The sequence below is a fragment of the Mobula hypostoma genome, chromosome 23 (assembly GCF_963921235.1).
Source record: "Mobula hypostoma chromosome 23, sMobHyp1.1, whole genome shotgun sequence".
Taxonomy (NCBI): Eukaryota; Metazoa; Chordata; class Chondrichthyes; order Myliobatiformes; family Myliobatidae; genus Mobula; species Mobula hypostoma.
Window position 1 is genome coordinate 14160996 of NC_086119.1, and position 18467 is coordinate 14179462.

The 18467-nt window shown below is 44.0% G+C and overlaps 1 protein-coding gene across 2 annotated transcripts in view; it reads left to right on the top strand.

Annotated features, from left to right (window-relative positions):
• Nucleotides 1-18467, top strand: part of LOC134336683 (small G protein signaling modulator 2-like) — a 292004-nt gene that overhangs the window by 240811 nt on the left and 32726 nt on the right. For both annotated transcript variants that reach the window (XM_063031039.1, XM_063031041.1), the window contains exons 12-16: nucleotides 1225-1378; nucleotides 8558-8622; nucleotides 9436-9581; nucleotides 11740-11868; nucleotides 13316-13498. In XM_063031039.1, the coding sequence (XP_062887109.1) occupies nucleotides 1225-1378; nucleotides 8558-8622; nucleotides 9436-9581; nucleotides 11740-11868; nucleotides 13316-13498 (677 nt within the window). The remainder of the gene's footprint in view (nucleotides 1-1224; nucleotides 1379-8557; nucleotides 8623-9435; nucleotides 9582-11739; nucleotides 11869-13315; nucleotides 13499-18467) is intronic.

The following is an 18467-nucleotide window of genomic DNA, read 5'->3' on the forward strand; positions in this document are numbered from 1 at the left end:
AAATGAAACATTGTTCCTCCAGACCAAGATATACAACACAGTACGTATAGCTCACACACAACATATAAAGTAATATTACCACACATAAAATTAACAAATAATAAAATATATTCTAAAAGATTGACATTTAGCATAAGGTGCATTTGTAGCACAAGTTTAAAAAGTGAACAGTGTAATACTACTGGCACATCCCACCCTAACAGTCCTTGTCTTAATGTTACAGTGCCTCCTGCCTGATGATAGGTGGTCAAAATGATTGTGGGATGGATGGGAAGGATCCTTGACAATGATGAGGACCCTGTGTATCTGTTGTAGATCTCAAAGTTACCATCTCAATATTGTGTGGTGGGTTTGGTAGATGGTCTTAGGTAATCGGATTTTCAATCTGAAGAACATTTGGTTTATACTCTAACATAGGTTCTGGCTTCAGCAGGAATGGAAGAGAGGGTTGCAAAATGCCCTTGATTGGTTGGTATCTGGCAGTCACTAGACTGGGATCAGAAAAAGAAGCAAAAGCCCAGACTTGTTCTACCTCCTTCAACTCAAGTCCATGGATCTGAGACTGCAGTAAAATGATTGTCCTAGTGATGTCCAACTAACCCACCCTATGTCCCTCAGGGTCCCTATGTATCCCAGCCTGACCACCACAAAGTGGATCATCTTTGAGATTCAATCCCAGCTAGGGAAAAATCTGGCATTATCCACCCTCAGTATCTGACATTGGATGTATGGAAGTGAGAGTTTCACTGTCATGTGAAGACCACGTGGGATATAGAAGGGAGAATCTAACCAGATCTAACTGCCTTAAAAGTAATACTGACACTTTAATACTTCAATATAACACCCAGGGCTGAAGTTCTATTTAGCCAAGAGAAAGCCAGCTGTGGCATAATCTGATTTCCTGCCTACCCTTGCCAGGTTGGATTCTAATAGCAAAAGGTACAATTGTTATATATAATAGGGAAAAAAGGTACTTTTAAAATTATAACATTTGTTCTGCCATACTCCTGAATTTTAAAGCAACTTGGTTCAATTCAATTAAACAATTTTATCTCTTAAGATCTTTTTTTAAATGAGGTCATGAAAAATTTTGAACCCAATGAGCATTTCATCTGAAATGGTACAGACACAGATGATCCAAGCAGCCAGCAAAACGATGCATTGTATTCAGGGGAGAAATGCTTCTAAACGGCTGGCCAAATTTTCTTTTTCTTCTCCCCCTAGATCCTAGTGAATTGTTGGAAATGCACGGATGCAGCTCAACCCAGTTTCCTTGGCAACTTGGAGGCCCGTGTAGCCAAGGCTCCTCGTGTTTCTCCTGCTCCACCAATGGTTCTCCCTATGATGTCCCCGTCTGCTGCTCCTGCGGGAACGACAGGTGAGGAGAACAGGTCAACCTTACCTGCGTATGCCCATTACACAAAGTTATAATTGTTGTAGCGTGGATGTAATCACCGGAGAGACAGAGTCATTGGCAGGTACAAAGCACCTTCTTTATTCGACACAACAAGCAGGCATCATACAAATGGAGACGCTTTCCGCAGAAAGGTCTGCTAGCTCAATGTGGGCTCGATATTTATATGCTAAGCACAAAGGCAATCGCTACTTAAATAGTTACAGACAATGCATAGACAATGCTTCCTATTGAAGCTACATACAAAATCTCACACCATCCTTTCTTTCTGCCGCCGACATGTTTGGGTTGCAAGTTAAATCCACAATACATTTATTTGGCATTTTACGTGCTAACATAGAAGACAATTAATATTTATAATGTATAGATAGTACTGTCTTTGAAACTACAGCATTAGGTCAAACTACGGCACCAGAAGCATCTGGTAGTCACACCTTTTTAGGAAGCCCATTGTGGTGGACTCAATCCACAGTACTTGTTAAATAGAAGTCTGGTGGCCAAAGTCATTTAAGTGTAAACAAATCTACCCAAAAAAAACTCTCTCTAACAATAATGGCAGTTATCTTTGGGTTGAATGGGGAATTGACTGGTCAACGTATAAAGTCATGGAGCACAGAAGCCGGCCCTTTGTCACATCTAGTCCATGCTGGCCTGATTTTCTGCTTAGTCTCATCTGGCAGCACTAGGACCTTCGTCCTCCATTCCTTTTTCATCCTTGTACCTATCCAAACCTCTCTTAACTGTTACAATTGGACCCACACCTACCATTTCCGCTGGCAGCTCGTTCCACTCTCTGCATGAAGAAGTTCACTCTCAGATTCCCTTTAAACCTTTCGCCTTTCACCCTAAACCTATGACCTCTAGTTCAAGTTTCTCCCAATCTGAGGGGGGAGAAAACTGAATGCACTCCCCCTTTCTATACCCCTCGTCATGTAGTTCTACGTAAAGCGTTAAAATCAAGTGCATCAGCAATGATGTACCACAGGAGTTCCCAACCTGGGGTCCATGGCATGAAAAAGGTTGGGAAACCTTGTGTACAAGATGATAAATGGCATAGATCAATGGACAACCAGAGGCTTTTTTCCCCAGGGTGGAAATGGCTACTATAAGGGGGCATAATTTGAAGGTGATTGGGAGGAAAGTATAAGGGGATGTCAGAGGTAACATTTTTACGCAGAGATTGGTGGGTGCATGGAACGTATTGCCGGGGTGGTGGTAGAAGCAGATACATTAGGGACATTTAAGAGACTCTTAAATGGGCACACAGATGATAGGAAAATGGAGGGATATGTGGGAGGGAAGGAACATTGTGGGCTGAAGGGCCTATACTGTGCTGTTGAGTCATCCCAAGGAGTTTTACAACCAATCAGCTAGTTTTTGAATTGCAGCCTCCTGTACTTATGGTCATACACTAATAGGTAACAGTGGCCAATTGATGTATTTTGAAATTTGAGTATTTTAAGCAGTTTGAGGAGTTGGTTGATAGAGCAATGTAAGCCAAGATTTTAGGAGAAATTCCATGTCATCCCATCCCATGATCTCTTAAGTCCACAGTGTTGGGTATCCTGACCTGTTGATTTGAGTTCTCAAGATGTCACGATGAAGAATTTGTTATCTGTGATGGGCTCTGTTAGGCCAACAGATGAAGGGAACTCCATTGTGCTTTTGCTTACTTGATGCTCCCACTTTGAAAGCAAGATGTGGTTAGGTTTAGGAGTTTTACAGTTAGCTCTTGATAGTCATAGTCATACTTTATTGATCCCGAGGGAAATTGGTTTTCATTACAGTTGCACCAACAAAGAATAGAGTATAAATATAGCAATGATGCCTAAGTTTCTGTTCTGCGATTCATCTCCTTGAAAATACCTAAGCACAGAAGAGACCTCAGGAAATGGCTAATACAAAAGGACATAATTTTAAGGTGATTGGAGGAAAGTATAGGAGTAAAATTTTTACACAGAGATCAGTGGGTGTATGGAACCTACCAATCTCCATCTTAGATTTTAAAAGCTAAGTTTGGCTTCCCTTAAAGCTCTGTCCCATTGTGGAACAGATCTAAGATATCAGTAACTCTTTGATCTTTCTCCTAAATGTTTGTTCCTCATAGCTGGCTCTCGGCAGGGACCTGACAGAGGCTTTTAAAATTAAAAGAGGCATAGTTATGGTAGACAGTCAAAAGGTTTTCCCCATGGTAGAAAAGTCAATCACTAGAGGACATGCTTTTAAGGTTAGAGGGGCAAAGTTTAAAGGTGACGTGAAGGGAAAGTTTTTAACAGAGGTACCTGGAATAGATTACCAGGTGTAATATGTGGGATGAGGCATTTTGGTGGAGCTTAGATAAACACATGAACTTAAAGAGAACATTTAGTATAAATTAGCATCAAGATCATCACAACATCCTGGGCTGAATGGCCTATCCCATTCTGTGTTCTATGCTAAATAGTTCAATGTTCTAAGTTAAACAGCAATTATCAATAAGAATTTAAGCAGGAGGACTCCTGTCCATTTTATATGCAACATTCATAAATTTATAGATTTGCACGGATTAGAAACAGGATCTTTATCCCTGTTCCATTCTGATCATGATGCCTGTCTACCCTAATTGTATTGGCCTTCATTTGGCCCATATAGCATGGAAACAGGCCCTTTGCCTCATTACGTCCATACCAACTAACCAAGCTAGTCCCACTTGCCTGTGTTTAGCCCATATCTCTCTGAAGCAGGAACTCCCATTCTGGGGTCCACGGATCCATGGTTAATTGTAAGGGACCATGGCATTAAAAAAAGGTTGGGAACCCCTTCTCTAACCTTTCATATCCATATACTGGCCAAATATTTCTTAAAAGTTGTAATTGCACCCATATACACACCACCCTCCATTTGAAAAATTTGCCCCTCACATTGCCTTTCATTCAGGCAGCATCTCTAGGAAGAGGTACAGTTGACATTTCAGGCTGAGACCCTTTGTCAGGACTAACTGAAGGAAGAGTTAGTAAGAGATTTGAAAGTGGGAGGGGGAGATCCAAAATGATAGGAGAAGACAGGAGGGGGAGGGATGGAGCCAAGAGCTGGACAGATGATTGGCAAAGGGGATATGAGAGGACAGGAGGTCCGGGGAGAAAGACAAGGGTGGGGGGGACCCAGAGGATGGGCAAGGGGTATAGTCAGAGGGACAGAGGGAGAAAAAGGAGAGTGAGAGAAAGAATGTGTGTATATAAATAAATAACGGATGGGGTACGAGGGGGAGGTGGGGGTGGGAGTGGAAGTTAGAGAAGTCGATGTTCATGCCATCAGGTTGGAGGCTACCCAGACGGAATATAAGGTGTTGTTCCTCCAACCTGAGTGTGGCTTCATCTTTACAGTAGAGGAAGCCGTGGATAGACATGTCAGAATGAGAATGGGATTCCCTTACTAATCAAGAACTTATCAATCTCAGCTTTAAATATACCCAGTGATTTGCCCTCCACAGCTGTCAGTGGCAATGAGTTCCACAGATTCACCACCCTCTGGCTAAAGAAATTCTTCCTCAAATCTGTTCTAAATGGATGTCCCTCTCTTCTGAGGCTGTAACCTCTGGCCCTAGACTCCTCCACAATCAGAAACATCCTCTCCAAATCCACTCTATCCAGATCTTTCAAAATTCAGTAGGTTTCAAAGCATCCTCCCCCTCCCATTCTATAAACTTCAGCGAATACAGACTCAAACTCTCCTCATAAATTAACCCTTTCATTCCTGGAATCATTCTCATGAACCTCATCTGGGCCCTCTCCAATGCCACCTCATCTTTTCTTAGGTAAGTGGCCCAAAACTTCTCACAGTATTCCAAGTACAGTCTGACCAATGCCTTGTAAAGCCTCAGCATTACATCCTTGCTTTCATTCCCAGGATCATTCTCATAAACCTCCTCTGGACCCTCTCCAATGCCGACAGTAATGGAATTGTTGCCTGATGGCCCTGGTTTACTCTTCCCTTCCTTTCCCAGCAATGTCAAAGAACACTTTAGACCGTTATTGATGCTTTCTCATTTTGCTAGCTCAAAGCAGATCAGGAATTAAGACAAGGTATTGACTGACAAGATAAGGTAGGGTGACAAAGTTGGCTTCAGCATAGCGGTCAAATTTAACAAATTTGCCGATTTGAAATGGTGATTGTCAATATTGGAGTTAAACATGAAGGAGAGTCTGATGACCCCAGATACGAGTGTGAAATGAATTAAACAAGTCATTAATTTTGAGGTAGTCAGGAAGTGATTGTTACACCATTGTTATTGTTTCTTTTATCCTGTCAAAGCCATGAGTTGTGCAAATGATTAATTATTAATCCACCTCTTTTATAACATTGAATCTCTCTATATCCAGATGAGTTTGCTTTTATTTAGCTTCAGACTTTGATTAACAGTAGTTTAATTAATTGCCTGCCTTGCTGGAGCATATGACAAGCTCACACTCTGATGTGAAACGAATTCAAGACAAATCAAGCCTGTGGTAATGGTTTGACAAGGTGCTTATGTAAGCAGCAACTGGGACAAATTTCTGCTTCTATTTTCTCTGCCTTCTGCTCGCTTTCCACCTGAAACATCAGAGCATACGAACACAAGCAAAAAAGGGAGGAGGACTACTTCACTCAGCCCTTGAAGACTGCCTCACCATTCAGTATAATAAGATATGTAATTTTGTTTCTGCACTGCACTGCTGCCTCAAAGCAAATTTCACATCATATGTCAGTGATAATAAGTCTAAATCTGATCCGACACAGATTCTATCTACTCTGTGCCTCTTTCCTCACAGTCCTCAATTCCCTGATCTTTCAAAAGCCATTTATATTCCACTTTACAGGAATCTGCCCTCCCTTGCCCTCAGGTAGAGAGGATCCCAGAGATCTATCACCCTCTGCAAGGAAGTGTTCATATGCACCTCAATTTTTAAGAGTTCGCCCCGTCACTTTATAACCACATACCCTCTTTCAAGAATCACGCACTATCCCAAGGTTTTTTCAAGATTCTCTCTCAATCCCACTGTTACAAGGTTCTTGAACCACTCTCTTATACGATAAAGAAGAGGTAGATTGAGAGATTAGGAGTTCATCTTTATCGTAGATGAGATCATAAGAGCTGCACTCAGTGCTGTATCTCTAAATTAAATAAAGATTACAACACTGAGGCAGTGCAAAAGGGAACACACTAACACTTACACAGAAAGTGCAGAGTGGGTAGACAAATAAAGTGCAATTGTCTTAATTTCCTTGCCCCAACAACCCTCAACAAACCCGATTTAACCCGAACCCAAACACAATGATTTGGGTGATTAGGACAGCTCAGCACACCATCGGGATTCAACTACCGGACCTGGAGACAATCTACTACTCTGGATGCCTACAGTGCACTTGTAACATCAATAAAGACTCACCCCATCCGAGACGAGGTCTGTTCAATCTCCTGCCATCTAGTAGGAGATACAGAAACATCTTAACCAAGACAGTAAGACTGAAAAACAGCTTCTCCTCGAGGGATGTTTTACAGCTTGAATAATGCACTCTCCAGTTTGCCTTTGGGTGTTATGGACTATCAAAGTCACTTGTTGCATGTAAAATATGGGACCTTTTTAAAAATTAAGCCATATCGCATGCATTGTAAATATCTGTTTTGCACAGACTAGAGTAGCACCACAATCTCATTGTCTTGAGCAATGACAAAAAAATTCTATTCCATTCGACTAATTTATTATGTATGGAATGATCTTTCTGGATGGCATGCAAACAAGTGACAATAGACAAATTACCAACTTGCCAGGTTTTTACCCACTCAATCTAGATTCAGTTACAGAGTCCTAACATCTTCGTGACAGCATACCCTTCCATCTATTGTTGTGTCATTGGAAAGAATGGTTACCTTACATTCTGCCCCCTCCTCCAGATCATTGATATAAATTGTAAATAATTGCGAGTCAAGAACTGATGCCTTGGATACTCCACTAGTTACATCCTCCCAGCCTGACGAAGACCCATTTATTCCAACTCTCTGTCTTCTGTGTGAGACAGGAAAAAGGAACATGTTAGGGATTGGAAAAGTGCTGAAAAATAAGTAGAGAGGGAGTGCAGGAGATAGAGGCCTCGGTGAGCACGTTGCAGAACAGCTGCCCAACAGCTCCAGCCACCCAGGTTCAGTCCTGACCTCCTATGCTGTCTGTGTGGAGTTTGCATGTTTCTCTAGCTGCATGGGTTTCCTCCTGTGTCCCAAAGAAGTGAGGGTTGATAGGTTAATTGGCCACTGTAAGAAACTCCTAGAGTGTGGCTGAGGTGAGAATAAGGTGGTATTAGTATAAACTTTGTGTTGAGTGTGGGCTGAAGAACCTTTTTCTGTGTTCGAAGGGTCAATGGGATTGGAAGTATACACTCAGTAGCCACTATACTAGGCATCTCCTATACCTACTAAAGTGACCACTGGGTATATGTTTGTGGTCTTCTGCTGCTGTAGCCCATCCATCTCAAAGTTCGATATGTTGTGCGTTCAGAGATGCTCTTCTGCACATCACTGTTGTAATGCATGGTTATTTGAGTTACTGTTGCTTTCCTATCATCTTGAACCAGTCTGGCCTTTCTCCTCTGACCTCTTTCGTTAACGAGGCGTTTTCACCCACAGAGCTGCTGCTCACTAGATGTTTTTTGTTTGTTGCACCATTCTCTGTAAACTCTAGAGACTGATGTGTGTGGAAATCCCAGGAGATTTCTGCAGTTTCTGAGATACTCAAGCCACCCCATCTGGCACCAACAATCATTCCAAGGTCAAAGTCACTTAGCTCACATTTCTTCCCCATTCTGATGTTTGGTCTGAACAACAACTGAACCTTTGGACCATCATGTCTCCACGTTTTTATGTATTGAGTTGCAGCCACATAATTGGCTGATTAGATATTTGCATTAACGAGCGTATGTACTGGTGTACCTAATAAAGTGGCCATTGAGTGTATCATGCATTGCCGCAGAAGTTCGTATGGTACATGGAGTAAACCTAAGACAGAGGAAAATTATTCTTGGAACTTTAATTTAGAAAATGATGAATCATCAATCATAGTTTGTTTCATTCGACAGGAAAATTACCATCTGGGAAATGTTTGATCTTGAAAATCACCATGTCTTCTGTTACAGGACTCCACTAAAGATGCTTTGTGAGAACATGAAGAGACAAATAGTTTCAAGGGCGTTCTATGGATGTGAGTACCCTACACAAGCTGAGGGAGTGACTCAGTGGAGATCATGGTTCATATTGTGGTAGGCACAGAGTTTGTTAATATCGACAGTTGCTTGACTGTCATTAATATTAGACCTACTAGCAGTGAGTAATAATGTGTGACTTAGTGAAAATGTCAGATGTTAAAACTTGAAACAGTGGAGTTTGTCGATCTAATTCAGCCCCCCTCTTATTTTCATTGGGTGTATTTAAAATGAACAATTATAGCCATCCAACGGTGTAGTCGCATCCGCACCAGGCTTCAAGGCGAATGGTCCCCAATTCGAATTCGGCCCACTGCCTACACGCTTTCCACCTGTGCTGGGTTAAGCATCGAGAGGGCAACCTGGCCTCCTAAAAACAGACTAAATCCTAAAGAAGCGGCAAGATTGCCAGCCAATACGCCACAAGGCGCGGAAAGGGACAACAACAAATTTAAAATGGTTGATAGATTCTTCATTGGTAAGAGTGCCAAATATTACAGGCCCACCTAAGCCTGCATTGCTCCCTGTTACTATTGATGGAGAGGATGTGGATGTGGTAAGGATCTACAAGTACCTGGGAGTTTGAAAGGAATAATAAATCAGCCATGATGGGATAGTGGAGCAGACACGATGGGCTGAATGACCTAATTTTACTCTTATGTCTTATGGTCTTATGTTTCCAACCTCTTGCTTTGGCTTGGCAGTTTAGCTGATGGAACTGTGCTCAGGTGGTACCTTTTCACTGTCATCTGTGGATGTCTGCCCTTTCACTCTGAAAGGTCTCCTGAAAGACTTTGTGTCTCTGTACCCAGGGCTGGCCTACTGCCGTCACCTCTCAACAGTCCGCACACATCTGTCAGCACTTGTGAACCACACCATTGTGCCACCCAACAAGCCATGTGAAGCCTCAGGTGGACTGACGGCAGAAGTCTGGAATAAGTATGAAAAGGATCGAAAGGTAGGCTGGAACTTGGGTGGTGGTTTATAGTTCAAACTTTGTGGAAAGTGGAGATTTCACCAAGCAAATAATGAGACTAAGAAGTCAAACCACAAATCCTGCTCCTCATTCGTTGGCAGTGATCCTTGCCGCATCAAACTACATTGATAGAATAGACAGAACTGCTGGAGGAATTCCATGGATCAGGCAGGACCTGTAGAGGGAAAAGGACAATCGCTGTTGAGATCCTTCATCTGGACAGATAGATCCAGATGAAAGGAGGCGACCTGAAATTTTGCTGTGTGGTCTTGACTGTCCATTTCCCTCCACAGATGCTGCCTGACCTGTTGAGTTCCTCCAACAGCTTGTTCTTTGCTCTAGGTTCCAGCATCTTGGTCTCTGTCTCCATGACGGAACAGAATCATAGACTTGTTACAGCACAGAATCCTATTCAGCTCCTCAAGTCCTTGCCCAACAATACAAATCAATCACCTTTCTTGCTCTTTCCTGGTAGTCCTGTAATTTTCCTCAAATGCCCACGTAATTTCCTCTGAATCCCTAAGTAACGGTTTGTCTCTCAGGAGTTTGCTGTGGTGTGTTTGTCAGGGCGTGACATGCAACAAAAAAACATTATAAACTCCTCCTCCCCCCTCCAGTTCAACACATGGTTGAACAACACACACTACCATTGTCTACATCCCCTCCTTGCACTGCGCCTACCATCCTCATCTCCACGTACCAATTGCTATCATCCCAATCTTCACTTCCCCTAGCCCTCTCCTTCCACCAACTCCCCAGTCATCATGGGCTCACTTTCGCTGCTGAGCAGGTGAGAGGGGTTCTGGGGAAACTCAGGCAAGGGACCAGATGGGGTGAATCCCAATGTCCTGAGGGAGTGTGCTGAGTAGCTGTGTGGAGTTCTCCAGCGCATTTCCAATCTGAATCTCAGCCTGGAAAGGGCCCTGACTGCGTGAAAAACATCATGTGAGGTCCTAGTACCCAAGAAGGGACAACCGAAAAGTCTTGAATGACCACCCTCCAGCGGCCCTGACCTCACACATCATGAAGTCCCAAGAGAGGCTGGTCCTGGCTCACCTCCGACCCCTGGTCAGATCAGCCCTCGATCCCCTGCAGTTTGCCTACCAGGAGCACATTGGGGTCGGTGATGCTGTCATCTACCTGCTGGACAGAGCCTACTCCCATTTGGATAAGCAGGACGGCACTGTGAGGATCATGTTTTTTGATTTCTCAAGTGCCTTCAGTACCATATAGCCCTCATTGCTGAGGGAAAAGCTCCAATCATGCAGGTTGTCACTTCCATTGTATCCAGGATCATGGACTACCTGACTGGCAGACCACAGTTTGTGCAGCTTAAGCTATAAGCAGCACTGGGGTCCCACAGGGACTGTATTGGCTCCCTTCCTGTTTACCCTGTATACCTCGGACTTAGATACAACACTGAGTCATGTCATCTGCAGAAATTCTCTGATGACTCAGCAATAATTGGGCGTATAAAGGAAGGACAGAACGATGAATACAGAGCCTGGTGGAGGACTTTGTCAGATGGTACAAGCTGAATCATCTGCAGCTCAACATTAGTAAGACAAAGGAGATGGTGATGGACTTTAGGAAAACTAAGCCTGCACTGCTCCCTGTTACTATTGAAGGAGAGGATGTGGATGTGGTGAGGATCTACAAGTACCTGGGGGTGCACCTGAATGACAGACTTGAGTGGAGCAACAGCACAGGGGCAGTGTACGAGAAGGGCTAGAGTCACCTCTACTTCCTGAGGAGACTGAGGTCCTTTGAAGTATACGGGCCTCTCCTTCACATGTTCTACCAGTCTGTTGTTGCCAGTACAATCTTCTATGTGGTGGTGTGCTGGGGCAATGTTATCAACATGGGATATGCCAACAGTTTTAATAACCTGATTGAAAAGGGTGGCTCTCTTATAGGAGTCAAACTGGACTCACTGTAGGTTGAGGTAGAACAGAGGACCCTACAGAAAATCTTAGCAATTCTGAACGATGTTTTTCTCCCTCTGCATGCCACCTTGGCTTAACAGATGTTATAGTCCTCTGGATTGATCATAATTTCAAGATCATTGGCGAAAATGTTATTAAAATTCTACTGTAGATGCATAGGTGTTAATAAATACCTGTTCCTCCTCAATTTTTAGAATTACAAGAAGTTGGAGCTGCTGCGAATGGTTTACTATGGAGGGGTGCAACATGAAATAAGGAAAGACGTCTGGCCTTTTCTTCTGGGCCACTACAAGTTTGGGATGAGCAAACAGGATATGGACCAGGTATGTGACTGACTTCTTCAAGGGAGCTTTTCACTGCGAAAATGTGACCAACCAGCTTTCAGTGGTTTAACAAGATTGCGAGTGCAATCCGCCACTCCTAAAAGCATTCCTATTTCATGAATATCATAAACTGGAGATAGTTTCTCATATTTTGTCTCTGAATAGGAGACAAGTGCTCCTCTAACTCTGTAATAGCAAAGTTAGGCCATTCAGCCCATCGGGTCTGCTTCACTATTTGATCATGGCTGATCTATTATCCCTCTCAACCCAAGAGTCATGGAGTGTGCGATTACAAAAGCATATGTTCTTCATCAACAGAAGTACTTCCTCCACCCAAAGGCTACACACCAATTGCAAGCTACATAATATGGACTGGCTGAACGTAGACACAATAAAACTGAGTTCAATCCCTTATAGGACCTATTGGCAACATTCCTTTCCTGGATTTGTTAGTTTTATCTTCTAAACCTACCACTTGTTCCCAACCTATTTTATACTGTGGACCCCTTCCATGAACCTAGGGTTCCGTGGACCCTAGGTTGGGAACCCCTGATTTAGAAGGACAAGGGCAAGACATGCATGGGAGTGATGCCACCTTCAAGTGCATACATTATCTATCTTCTATTACTGTATCTTGACTTGGGTATTGGTGTTCTTTCATTGGCACCAACTCAAACTCTTGAAGCCCTCTCCCCCCACAGTAACAACACAATGGAAGCAGCTTTACCACATGAATTTCAGTGGGTTAAAGGAAGTGATCAGTTCCTGGAGGACCATGCCTTGTAATCAATGGCCACATCTCACAACTGAGAGAATGAATAGATCAGAAACCCCCTCTTATAACTTGGCAGGCATGGATCAGTTGGGCTGAAGGTCCTGTGTAAGTAGGTGTGGAGGGGGAGGATTGAAAGGGAATGGTGTAAGAAGCTAGGAGGTGATAGGTTGAAGTGGCAAAGGTCTGAAAAAAGTAGGAATCTGACGGGAGAAGGCGGACTATGGAATGAAGGGAGGGAGGTGAGGAACGAGAGGGAGGTGATGGGTAGTTTGTGAGGGTGGGGGAAGGGAAGGGACAAGGGGTACTGTTCACCAATGGTGGAGGGGGGGGATGCCAGGAGTGGGTACCATAGGATAGAGAAATCAGTGTTGACGCCACCAAGATGGAATATGAGATGTTGCTCCTCCAGCCTGTGTGTGGCCGCAAGTTGGCAGGAAATAAGATGAACCCAGGTGAGAAAAGTGTAATCAGGAAAGATCATCTGATAAATGAAATAATTGCGTTTCCTACTCTGTACTTTAATGGACGGGATTGGTGCTTATCAGTTTGAAGGAATATTTAGGGTTTGTACAATTTGGCGTGATCCCTGATGGTAGTGATGCTGTTGGTACACCTGTGTTACCAGTGCCAAAATGTCTAAACCTCTTCTTGTCCTCTGTTCTTGCCTCACAGGCGGATGAAAATATTGCTGCCAAGTACAGGAGTGTAATGGCAGAGTGGAAAGCGTGTGAAATGGTTGTCAAGCAGAGAGACAGGGAAACCCACTCAGCCATCTTGGCAAAGTTGTCGTCGGGCAGTAGCATTGACAGCCACGTGCAGCACCTGATTCACCGAGATTCAACCATCAGCAATGATGTAAAGTATCTTCTCTGCACCTTAACATTGCTATTATCTTAAAATTCTCATTTACAGTTCAAACAAAGCACCAACCCTGAGTGTGGGGTGGCATGGTAGCAGGGCTGGAGGGGTGTGGGACAGGTGGCAGAGGAGTGCCAGGGGAAGGGGGTGACGCGGGTGCAGACACACCCAGCACTGAGACACCAGGCAAGGTTATTTGATTCCACACAATTGATTTATTGATCATTACAGAATGTCTCTCCGGTGCTTCCCTTTTCCTTCCCCAACCATGATTCCCCTCTCCCCGTCCCCTTCCCACTCTCAGTTTCCAATGAAGACCCATATCAGAATCAGGTTTACCATCATTTACATATGTCATGAAATTTGTTTTTTGTGCACCAGCAGTACAGTGCAATACAGAAATTTGCTACAGTACTGTGCAAGAGTCTTTGTGCCTTATGATTTTTGCACAGTTCTGTACAGGATAGGGCTCATGAGTTGTGGGCATGTCATGTTGGCATTGAAAGTGTGGTGACACCTGCGGGCTGCCCTGGCACAATGTGCAGACACAGAACAACGCATTTCACGGTATGTTTCAATGTGCATGTGACAAATAAGGCTAATCTTTATTTTTATCCCTTCCTCTTCCTACAGACAGAGCCTGAACTGATGTGTATTTCCAGCATTTTCTGCATTTATAGAACATAGAACATTATAGGGCAGTACAGGCTCTTTGGTCTACAATGTTGTGCTGACCTTATAATCTACTCCAAGATCAATCTACCCCCTTCCCTTCAGCATAGTACTCCACCTTTCTATATCCATATGCCTACCTAAACATTTCTTAAATATCCCTAAGGTATCTACCTCTACCACCAGCCCTGGCAGCACGTTCCACACACCCGCCACTCACTCTCTGTGTGTAAAAAAAAAATTTGCCCCTGACACCCCTCTATACTTTCCTCCAAACACCTTAAAATTTATTTCTGATTTTCTGCATTTGCGTTTTTGCCTGATTTTCACAATCAATCACTGTTGCTGTGATGTCACATGCAGGCCAGCCAAGTTAACACTGGCAAGTTCCTTTCTGAGCGCAGGAGAATGAGCGAGCCTTTATGCCAGTCTGGTACCTTGGATCTTTTTCATGTTCGTCCACAAATTCTTGGCATCAGAGTCCCTAATGCTTGCCACTGACCTTCAGTGTTAGTACAAACGTTATGTGTTCCAGATTTGTTGGTGCAGACTTTCTACACAATCCAAAATTGCACTTACACAATGTAATGCCTCTGTGTGGGTGGGCCAAAATGAGTTTGGCACAGACTGTACTAACCGTCAGACCTGTTCAGGCCACCCAAGTGTTCAAAGACAGTTTTGAAACTCTTAGAACTAAATCACCAAAGTTAGTCATAGAGTACTACAACAGAGAAACAGGCCCTTCAGCCCATCTAGTCCATGCCAGACCCATCAACCAGCACCTGGGCCATAGCCCCTCCATATCTGTCCCATCCATGTATTTATCCAAACTTCTCTTAAATGTTAAAATCAAACCCACATCCACCACTTCCTCTGGTAGCTCATTTCACACTCTCACCACTCTCTGAGTGAAGAAGTTTCCTCTCAGGTTTCCCTTAAATATTTCACCTTTAATCTCTAGTTGTAGTCTCATCCAACCTCGGTAGAAAAAGCCTGCCTGCATTTACCTTATCTATACCCCTCATAATCTGGTATACCTATATCAAACGCAAACAACAGGAATTCTGCAGGTGCTGGAAATTCAAGCAACATACATCAAAGTTGCTGGTGTACGCAGCAGGCCAAGCAGCATCTATAGGAAGAGGCACAGTCCACGTTTCAGGCCGAGACCCTTCGTCAGGACTAACTGAAGGAAGAGTGAGTAAGGGATTTGAAAGCTGGAGGGGGAGGGGGAGATGCAAAATGATAGGAGAAGACAGGAGGGGGAGGGATAGAGCCGAGAGCTGGACAGGTGATAGGCAAAAGGGGATACGAGAGGATCATGGGACAGGAGGCCTAGGGAGAAAGACGGGGGGGGGGGTGACCCAGAGGATGGGCAAGAGGTATATTCAGAGGGACAGAGGGAGAAAAAGGAGAGTGAGAGAAAGAATGTGTGCATAAAAATGAGTAACAGCTGGGGTACGAGGGGGAGGTGGGGCCTAGCGGAAGTTAGAGAAGTCAATGTTCATGCCATCAGGTTGGAGGCTACCCAGACGGAATATAAGGTGTTGTTCCTCCAACCTGAGTGTGGCTTCATCTTTACAGTAGAGGAGGCCGTGGATAGACATGTCAGAATGGGAATGGGATGTGGAATTAAAATGTGTGGCCACTGGGAGATCTGACATGTCTATCCACGGCCTCCTCTACTGTAAAGATGAAGCCACACTCAGGTTGGAGGAACAACACCTTATATTCCGTCTGGGTAGCCTCCAACCTGATGGCATGAACATTGACTTCTCTAACTTCCGCTAGGCCCCACCTCCCCCTCGTACCCCAGCTGTTACTCATTTTTATGCACACATTCTTTCTCTCACTCTCCTTTTTCTCCCTCTGTCCCTCTGAATATACCTCTTGCCCATCCTCTGGGTCACCCCCCCCCCCGTCTTTCTCCCTAGGCCTCCTGTCCCATGATCCTCTCGTATCCCCTTTTGCCTATCACCTGTCCAGCTCTCGGCTCTATCCCTCCCCCTCCTGTCTTCTCCTATCATTTTGCATCTCCCCCTCCCCCTCCAGCTTTCAAATCCCTTACTCACTCTTCCTTCAGTTAGTCCTGACGAAGGGTCTCGGCCTGAAACGTGGACTGCGCCTCTTCCTATAGATGCTGCTTGGCCTGCTGCGTTCACCAGCAACTTTGATGTATGTTACCTATATCAAATCTTTTTCTCTATCAAGTTACTAAATATTAAAAGAAAATCAAGCCCTCAAAGCAATTTAGTGGAACTTATTGATAAACTGAACTTGTCCTGCTACCCTCCATTGTAATGGGCTCATTGCCGGTGAGAGGTTCAGTAAAGCAGCTTTGGCTTGAGGTTCTGCATCAGGTCTGAATTCCTGAACATTATGAGGTGTCCAATATTGTAGCACAATTTGAGAAAGCCCCAGTGTTGAGCGGCCAGCAATTTTGGGACTTGTGCATCTATCCTGAAATCTTAAGCTCGGTAGAATGTCGTGAAGAAATGGCTGCAGTTTGCAGAGGAACTGTTGCGATTTTTCAACCCGTTCTGGTCCATTGAATTGGCTTTCACAGATTTGCTTTGGTAGGATTTGCATGCATGGCCTCCACATTGTAGTAAAAGCAAAAAATGCTGGAGATAGTCAGCTGGATAGGAGGCAACATCATTATCTTTTTAGGGAAGTACTTGAACTGTTGAGTAGTTTTGATTATTATTGATGTCATTAAATCAGAATCAGATTGGAAAAACTGGAAAAGGTATCAAAAATATTCATGAGATGTTCCTAGAACTGGAGGGCTTAAGGTGTAAGGAGAGGCTGCATAAACGGGGTCTTTTTTCTCTAGAGCATAAAGGTCTGATGGAGTTTTATAGAGATGGACATGGGTGGGGTGGGTAACTACTATCTTTCCTGGGACTGGAATGCATAGATTTGGGGTTGGTTGGGGGGGGGGGCACTTGAAAAGGTTGTGAGATGCATGTTTTTTTTCCACACAAGTTCAAGTTTAATTGTCATTCAACCATATATGAATACCCATGAATATAGCCAAATGAAACAGCATTACTCCGGAGCTGAGGTGTTATGAGGTGTAAAACACAGTACTAACAGTCACACACAGCATAAGGCACATAGAAGATAGCAGTGAAATACAGTGACACAGAAAATATATAGTCCAAGTCCCTGAGTCCGTGGATGTTGCAGCAGTCTGCAGTCAAACACAATGCTGCTTGTCTTCCATCGAGCAAACACTGGGGTGGGGGGGGGGCGGCGGGAGGCAGCACTGACTCCAGCTTGGACACCATGCCATACCACCTCCAGTGGGGAGCACCAACTCTGACACCTCTCTCCTGGGCAGCTGTAAGTAGGCGACACTGTGGCTTGAGGCCTCATCTCCTCTACGACCAAAGGCCACGCAAGCTCCCCTGCTGCCTGCCTACAGGCAGTAATGGGTATATATGGAACAAGCTGGTAGAGTTGGGTACAGTTATAACATTTAAAAGGCATTTGGACAAGTACATGAATAGGAAAGGTTTAGATGTACATGGGTTAAACACATGCAAGTGAGACTAGCTTGGTTAGGCCGCTTCGTTGGCATGGCTGTAATGGGCCAAGTGGCCTGTTTTCCATGTTCTATGGCTCTATGTTCTGTCATTTCCAGCAATTTCTCCCCCAGATTTCCAGCAGCTGCACTTTTTCTGCTTTTTATCTGTGGAGCAGGGAGTACGGGGACATGCAGAAGAAAACACATGTAAAACCATTTGATTGGTAACATGGTTTTTTTTATTTTGAAGAAAGTACTATGGTAATTGCACTTAAAACCAATTTTATTAGTCATGAAGCAATCTAGAAGCTGTGAAAGATGCTGAGCAAATGTGACTCTCTATACACTCATTGGCCATTTTATTAGGCACACCTGTAACCCTCGTTAATGCAAATATCTAATTCAGCCAATCATGTAGCAGCAACTCAATGCATAAAAGCATACAGGCATGGTCAAGAGGTTCAGTTGTTGTTCAGACCAAACATCTGAATGGGTGGGGTGGAACAGGCTATTTGGCCCATTACATCTGTGCAAACCAAATGGCCTAACCAAGTTAATCTCACTTGCCTGTGATGTAAGTGACTTTGACCATGAAACGATTGTTGGTGCTAGGCTGATTGGTTGTAGTGGACAGTGAGGAAGGTTTTCAAAGCTTGAGGAGGGATTTGGACCAGCTGGAAAAATGAGCTGAAAAATGGCAGATGGAGTGTGAGGTATTGCACTTTGGAAGGACAAACCAAGGTAGAACGTACAAGGTAAATG